The sequence below is a fragment of the Crassostrea angulata genome, chromosome 10 (genome assembly GCF_025612915.1).
Source record: "Crassostrea angulata isolate pt1a10 chromosome 10, ASM2561291v2, whole genome shotgun sequence".
Lineage (NCBI taxonomy): Eukaryota > Metazoa > Mollusca > Bivalvia > Ostreida > Ostreidae > Magallana > Magallana angulata.
This window is the reverse complement of record NC_069120.1, coordinates 49635461-49643322: the sequence shown is the minus strand read 5'-3', so window position 1 is coordinate 49643322 and position 7862 is coordinate 49635461. Positions and strand designations below refer to the sequence as shown.

Genomic DNA, 7862 nt, shown 5'->3' with positions numbered 1-7862 from the left:
AGCATTTTATTGTTTGAATTATCCAAAGAAGGTCAACACAACACCATATTTACAAAGAAAACATCCATGAACGAAGATAAATACTTAGTCTAGATCTATTATCGATAAATCTAAAATGCTATCTTTTGCGATTCATACGAGCTTTGTATAATACATGTAGGTAGCATTGGAGGAAAAAAGTATAATATTTTTTTGCAACGTTAGATAAGAAAGCATTTTAATGTAACGGTTGTTTTTTTCCCTTGCATTGTCCTTTCGATACGTCATATCTAAATGCAAAATGTCCATATTAATAATCAGTTTAATGTTTAAAAAAAATATAATTTCTGTCCTTTACCCATTTTCTCCAAGTTTTTATCAAGTTTAAATTTGTTCTGATAAATTAGCGATTGTTTAGACATTCTGTCATCTTTGTGCATGAATGTACATGTATATTCATTAAAAGGTATACCGCTCTCTGAATTTATTTACATTGAAAACAATTCAGCATTCTGACTTAATTGAAACACTTTACTTTGAAGAGGTACGTCGATTTATAGAATACAGAAAACGTAACCAACAAAAAATGTGATTGTACCGGAACTAGGTTTATTCTAATATTATCAATATTACTGTGTCTTTTTGTCTACAAAACAACCTCAAGTCATTGATCCCGTTGAAGTAAGGTGTGAATTTTGTAGAGGGGCACTGGGTTTTCGACCACGCGTGACTCTTACGTGTTTGTCGTGTGTCTTTGAGAAGTGTTTTATCAACATTTCCTTGAGGCTTTTAAAGGCCATGCGGTAATTCCTGTTCCTCCAATAGTAGATGATGACATTTGTGCCACCGTTGCTAAAGGAGAGAAGATGCGCAACTACCCAAAGCATGTGCACGGCCTTGGAGTCGTAAATGGTGGGATTGACGTCACCAATAAGAGTAATCACGTGATACGGAAGCCAGGAAAAGAGGTAGTTTAACACAACCATGATCAGCATTGAGAGCATCTGTAAAGCAATGAAATCCAGAATGCAGAGTTAATATGTCATTGATCAATAGTTTTCTGATAGCATTAAACTAGAAAAAAATTCTGCAAATATTTTAAGTAAGAATATTGTTTTTGATATAATGATGATCATCTTATAGCTGAAAAAATAGGTCTTTCTCACCTTCTTTTTGGACCTTGCCCGCCTCTGATCGCGTTTCCTGTTGGCCTCCCCCGGGGTTTTCTTCCTCCACACAATAACTGCAATGTGTGAGTAGGTTGCAAGCATCAGGACCAGGGGCACGAAATACTGCATCACCATGATGACGACTCCATAGATGTGACGTAATGTGTCCTGGGGCCAAACCTCCACACACAGACCGCTCGATCCCGGCTCGTGTGGTAAATAAATGATCTCCGAGAAGATACCAGAGGGAAGGCAAACTATGAACGAAAATATCCAGATCCCAACAATGACAAGTTTTGCTTGCTTTGCAAGGAGACGCCCTTTGAATGGCCTTGATAGGACGTAATATCTATCGCAAGTCATTGCAACTAATGTCAAAGCCCTTAGCAATGTTGTCATTAGTTGGACGAGAGAGATGGATGGACACAGAAAGGCCCCGAACGGCCAATACATAAAAACAAGGTTACTGAGAACTGTAAAAGGGATGATAAATGATATCAAAACATCGCATGCAGCTAAGCTTCCCATAAAGAAATTTGTCACTGTTGGTTTAAGGAACCGGAGACCTATAGCAATGCAGACGGTGCCATTTCCCAGGACTGAGAGCACAAAAAATACTAGGTAAGTTAATAAAACAAGCGTTACAAATGTTTCCGGAAGACAATATTCATCGACAGAGTTTTCCCAAGTCGTCGTCGCATTTTTCGAAGAGTTTGTAATGCTTGAGATATTGGTCTGAAGCAAAAAGCTTGCGTTTGAAAGAAAATTCATTTTGACTGTGTGAAGTCCTCTAATTGCTTAGAACTTATACGTGAACTTTTGTCGCTAGCTTTGGGTTTTATATAAACCCAACGCCAATGATTGGGCCTGCAATCAATTTAATTTTCAAGAAGCTACCGATTGGATTAATCGGAGACATAAACGAAGCGACAGTGTGATGAACAATAACAACTTACACATATAATATCTGATTGGCAGTACTCACGGGTGTTGGTGATTGCTGTCATGATACAGTATGATTTCAAAGCAATTGATTGGACGGTAGGAAGCTGTCACGTGGTCATGTTATAATATTTCTTAAAGACCTGACTAGTGTGCTAAAACAAAATTAGAAATTTTACAAACCTAATTATGCTTTTAAAAGATTTCGTTACAAAACAAGTAATTTTTGTAAAGTTCGGTGTTTGGCAGGTGCGTTGCCAGTTATTGATAATTCCATGTCCGTATACTCTATTTAGGTCTTTAAAAAAGATTATACATTATAATATGTACAATGTACACAAGAGGCACACCGTATGTTAATAACATATTGTAAATATGAATTATAAAACCAACTAACTGTATGCTTATGTAGACAAAGATCTATATTTGTGGCTTTTTGATTTAATTATATTTTTTTAAAAAACATAATCATAATAAAGTAATCAAAATAAATAACGATGCAATTACCAATACATGTAATTGTTTCAACGAATGAACCATTCATCCGTTATGCTAATTTGATAAGCATTTCATTCAAGAATATAAGAATACATTGGATCGAGTCGAACAGCAGGGGTAATGCTTATGTTCTCTCCTATAGTCAAGGTATGATAATAATTAAGGAATAAGGATTGATGATGTAGACTGTGTAACAAGAATACCCATCACCAACCCAGATGTTAAGTTTACACTAGATAGGAAACATCATTTGATTGTAAAGAGAAAGTATTGCTTAGTTATCGTAACCATACCAGAGAAGGCTATAATGTAGCCAGTTTTCCGGGGGAGGGGGGGGGGAGGCTACAATGGGGGTATACAGTGTAGCTGCTATACAACAACGGTTAGAGCGATCGCTCCCGTCCCGTATCTATTAATACAGTAGGAAATTCGTACACATATCCTTATATGGGGTTTCAATTGCATTCGCACGGGTCGATTGATTATTTTATTTGGAAAATTATTTAATAAAATAAAGGGGAAAAACTGTAATAACGAACGGTTTAGTTATGGTGTTTGTGGCTAAACAATTCTTCATATGAAACTGTGTTTCGTTCTATAAAGAGTCTATTGATCGTTACATAAAGGTTCTTTTTATTTGGTTCTCGACATGTACACATCAATAAATACGTTACATAAATATATAAGCATTGATGTTAAACGTAATACAAACAAGATTACATGTACCTAAAAAAAGGAGAGGTTTTAGCTCAGTCAATAAATGAAATGAAATAATAAGACAACGATTGAAATGTAAATATACACGAAGTCACACATTGACGACCGGCACAGATATCCTAGCACCACTTGTCCGGGAGTTTGTCTCCCGGGCAGTTCTGGGCGGTGCCCCTCGCCTCGGCGTCTTTGATGTTTCCGTCTTTATCCAGAATAATTAGGGTAGGAATTCCTCTAACACCATATTTTTCTCCTAACTTCGCCTGTAACAAAATATAAACAGTATTATGTACATGCAATGTTAGTTCATCAAAATCATTGAAGTAGTTTATCTTATCATCTAACAACTTTCTGTTAAGGTCATACGTGTATATACATTTTTATTATACTTTCATGTTAAATACTGAAATCTGATTGGTTTAGACGCAGTTAATAATTCGTTCTATTACCTTCAGCGTTAGCAACACACTTGGCAACGAATATCACAACGAATTGTTGCATGCGCCTTAATTATGCGCGTACGGTTCGCCGTAAAGTTCACTAGCTTCATTTCTATATGAAAGCAGTAAATTTTCTTTAAAATTAAGACATTCAGTATAATAAAATAAATAGTGCCTGTTTGGGAGTATAACTTGACATTGACACCTCTCGAAAACCATTGTCAACCTCCGCTTCGCGTCGATTGACAATGATTTTGATTTTTCTCGGGGTGTCAATTTCAACAGTTACCCTCCCAAACAGGCACTATTTATATAATGTTAAATTTTATCAAACCTCCCCGCGAATACATGTAAACACTATCTTTGAAGTATAACTATAGCCGATTCTCATGAATAAAATTGTTAACCATGATGCAAAGATTGCATCAATAATTCATCAGGTTTCCACATACAAAAGCCATCAATGAAACAGTAACCGGGGGTTTTCCACAGCGGCCAATAACGTACGATGGCTTATCAACCGATGTTTACAGTCCATCGTGTGATGGATTCCGAAGATATGGAAGGACCCGGGGCCTTACGATGGTTGACTGGGACTTTCTTATACCTGTATGTTCGGTGCCTGTATAGGACAGTTGCTTCGATGTAGAGACTACGCTACTCACTTTAGATTTTTCCAGACGTATCTCACGAGAAAACGACTTTTTATTTATCCTTTTTCAATCTGACCTGATCTGACTTTTTGTAATTATCCTTTAAGATTGGGCCAAACTTTACTGAATCTAACCATATGATCTATTCACAATAGAAGAGAGATTAAACTCCGTCTAACTCACACTTCAAATTTGTGGGGAGCAGCTCCATTAATTACAAGCTTTAACGTGGGGTGGTTTTAGAGCTCTGGCGGAAGGATCCGAGAATTTGTTAATGTTACCAAACCGAGAGCTAAAGACAGTGTACAAACTCAGTAAGTTCCGAGCAGACATGCACTTTACCGGAACTAAACTGAAGGTACTCAAAGACTATAGTGTTGGGTCACTGCAGCTTACCTTAAGGTCACGCTCACTGAAGGGAAGTGCGTGCCACGGCATCTCATTGAAGTACTCCTTGAAGCTGTTTTCGTCGCGGTCCGAGCTGACGAAGATGATTTCTATGCTTTGGTTGTTTTCCTTCAGCTTGGTGTATAGCTGGGCCAAGACGGGGGTGAATCCTCGACAAGGTGGACACCAATGTGCGGAGAAATACAAACCTAGAATAGAGTTATCGTATTGCATTAGGGAAACATAAAAATATAACTTAAACAAATGCAGCCTATGATGTGTATTTTAAGGTACATATATATGGCGCGTGTGTGTGAGTAAAATTGTTTTACTTAAGAAATTAACAAGTTCACCGGGATATAAACTTGGTTGGTCACATGATAAATCCCGTAAAGTCCGAAGGGCTCATCACGTTCCAACCAAACTTCGTTTATAATGATTCTAATTTCGATTGAGAAAGGCAATACTAATGTTAACCTGGAAAAATCTTCGTTTTTCGTTTTATTTGAACGAGACAATGCTTTTCCCAATTCTGTGCTCATGGGTGCGCGAAGAAACAACAAGTAAACTTTTGAATTAACATTGTCATTTCGTACTATTTCAGAAGCGTTGACTACAGTTTCGATCTGATTTGAATAAATATCATCGTAACATCAATGTCGTCTGAACTGGGGGTTAAAAAATAACAGAATTACATGGCCAATTTTTGCAAACTTGTTCAAAGCATTTGGTATTTTGTATTGTTAGTAAATAAAAGGACCGGCGGTGCGATCATGTTGTAACATAATTGGTCGCAACTGACATATTTGCTGGAAAGTTACGTCTTTAAATTAGCTGTGAAATGGATTAAAATGTCTCTAAGACTTTGAGGAGTATTTGAGATGGTTACAAGATTGCTTTTAACAGTCTTGTTTGGATAAACTTGACCAAACTCAATTCTTTTTACAGCGTTAATAACCTCCTGCACTTACATATGTAAGGTTGTCTGGGACACCTGTCGGTATTAAGGTGGATAAAAGTACATTATAATCATGACAATTCTTCAATTTTTGCAATATTTCACCAAATACTAGTAATATATACCGGTATGTTTTAAAAACTTTTTGAAAAGGTAAAATTTATATAGTCCACCAGCGGGAATCGAACCCATGTATTACAGATTGGTATTAAACACTTTAGCTCATTACATTATGCTATAAGGTAACAACTTTGAGAAAGAAATACATTATTAAATTATGCTTGATTAATTGTTCATTTTGCTAGGAAATGCTTAACAATATCGAGGTGTCCCATACGACCTTAACCTTTAAACACCAAACCAGACACTGTGTTTTGTTTTGTTTTTACAAATTTCGATGTTTGTAAAAGAGCTCGCTGGTTAGATATATACCAATATTTATAATGTGTCCAATGGAAACAAGAATATGCAACATTGGCCGACATATAAGTCAGCATATTAAATTGTGACTGTCTCATTCTTCCGTGAATTGATATAATCACTCATACGGAACAGCTGAGAGAAATTGATATATATCAATATCCTAGTAGGATTTGTCAATAGTTTAATGGAAGGATTAAAACGTGGCGGTATTTCAAAATCCCCTTCTCTAGACCAGGCCTGGACACGCACATAAAATAACAGGCTTCATTTCCGTCAATTTAACTAACCATAGAAAACTTCAGTCCTCTCTCTCTCCTCTCTCTCTCTCTCTCTCTCTCTCTCATTCTCTCTCCGTAGAACAGCTATTGTTTTTCAAAGATATGCACTTAATTTTTCGCATAATTGATTAGCTTATGCTCTTCATACTGTGTTGTGTGGGTGGTTCTCTCCTCTCTCTCTCTCTCTCTCTCTCTCTCTCTCTCTCTCTCGTACTAAATAGATATAAGCATCCTATAATCATTAAGTATGGACAAAACTGACAATTAAACGACACCAGCTGCTACGTGACGCACTACTTGATGCGGAAACATAGGGGTGTGTACACAATATAATTCAACTTCCGTAAATAAAGGGAAATTACGATGCAGTATACCTAATTAAATGATTTTGTTGTTTTAACATTTCCTGAATAAAGCTATGGTGGGATTTTTTAATGATCGGACCAGTGCCCCTACATTCATTTTTTATGAATCGCCAACTGCCACGTTTCATCCATATGCAGGAGGGGATCGATTTTCTTCTGCGTGATGCGTTCCTCCATTAGCAATGCCTCCATTATATACTTGTATATAGTGGATCTATGGCAACGCCACATAATGACATAAATTGTGAGCTCTCCGTCCATTAAGTTTATACACGGTGACATGGCGTACCACAATGTCGGCCTTGAACTGCTGTATACTTTAACATTTACCTGTTCAGGTTATGAAGGTTTACTTACCTACACAGGTTTTTCCTTGTACCAAATCGGAAACCTGGACTTCTCCATCCTTGCCTTCGACTTTAGTCATTCCACACAAAGCGGCGTCCATGTTGGCAGTTCAATCGGCTCGATCGACTTCGATTATTTATGTCCCTTCTTATATACTTACCTCCACCATGGAAAATCCCCAAGGTCTATTTATAGATATGCGTTGCTACGATAGATGTTAATGAGTATAAATAGAAGTATGACCGCAATCTAGAGAATTCTTACCATAACATATCTTATCTCATTTCTATATTCGACATTTTGTGTCAGATTTCAGTGTGACTTCGCACTTTTTACTAAAAAATTATTCCAGTCCCCCGTGATTTAGGATTCTGATTGCCCCGATGTCCGATATCAAACGCATTCAGATTCCATTCGTGGAACTGCTTCTACATTTGAGATATGTTACCCCACCTTATTTACCTCTACCTTTCAATGTCGATCCTCTCTTTATAAGGTATGAGAATGACCTGCGTTATCTACTACGACGTCAGGACTGATCAAGAATGTCTCTGTTACCAAAAAATGATCATTCTTAAACTTTTCCGAGTAGAATTATAGTATAAGATGGATGCGTTTCTGTGTGTGTGTGTGTGGGGGGGGGGGGGGGTGGAAAGTAAAAATGTCGTCTGAGTGAATAACATCACGGCAAATATTAACTACGAAATG

The 7862-nt window shown here is 37.1% G+C and overlaps 2 protein-coding genes across 2 annotated transcripts; both read right to left on the bottom strand.

Moving 5' to 3' along the window:
• Positions 1-495: 495 nt before the first annotated feature.
• LOC128167762 (RYamide receptor-like) lies at positions 496-2159 on the bottom strand. The gene is made up of 2 exons (XM_052833655.1): positions 1146-2159; positions 496-983 (listed from the first exon to the last, which is right to left on the bottom strand). Exons 1-2 carry the CDS (start codon positions 1917-1919, stop codon positions 639-641), a joined length of 1119 nt encoding a protein of 372 aa, XP_052689615.1. The 5' UTR covers positions 1920-2159; the 3' UTR covers positions 496-638.
• Positions 2160-3197: 1038 nt separating this feature from the next.
• On the bottom strand, positions 3198-7322 carry LOC128167141 (nucleoredoxin-like). Its single transcript, XM_052832688.1, has 3 exons — positions 7164-7322; positions 4792-4991; positions 3198-3565 (listed from the first exon to the last, which is right to left on the bottom strand). The coding sequence occupies exons 1-3, from the start codon at positions 7252-7254 to the stop codon at positions 3425-3427; spliced, it is 432 nt and encodes a 143-aa protein (XP_052688648.1). The 5' UTR covers positions 7255-7322; the 3' UTR covers positions 3198-3424.
• Between the last annotated feature and the right edge of the window lie 540 nt (positions 7323-7862).

What these genes read in the sequence shown, in the direction of transcription:
- LOC128167762 (XM_052833655.1), bottom strand. Translation starts at nt 1,919, where the DNA reads ATGAATTTTCTTTCAAACGCAAGCTTTTTGCTTCAGACCAATATCTCA. An exon ending in GGGCAAGGTCCAAAAAGAAG is followed by an intron (nt 984 to 1,145) that starts GTGAGAAAGACC and finishes ATTGCTTTACAG; the next exon opens with ATGCTCTCAATGCTGATCAT.
- LOC128167141 (XM_052832688.1), bottom strand. Translation starts at nt 7,254, where the DNA reads ATGGACGCCGCTTTGTGTGGAATGACTAAAGTCGAAGGCAAGGATGGA. An exon ending in ACAAGGAAAAACCTGTGTAG is followed by an intron (nt 4,992 to 7,163) that starts GTAAGTAAACCT and finishes ACTCTATTCTAG; the next exon opens with GTTTGTATTTCTCCGCACAT. An exon ending in TCAGTGAGCGTGACCTTAAG is followed by an intron (nt 3,566 to 4,791) that starts GTAAGCTGCAGT and finishes ATTTTGTTACAG; the next exon opens with GCGAAGTTAGGAGAAAAATA.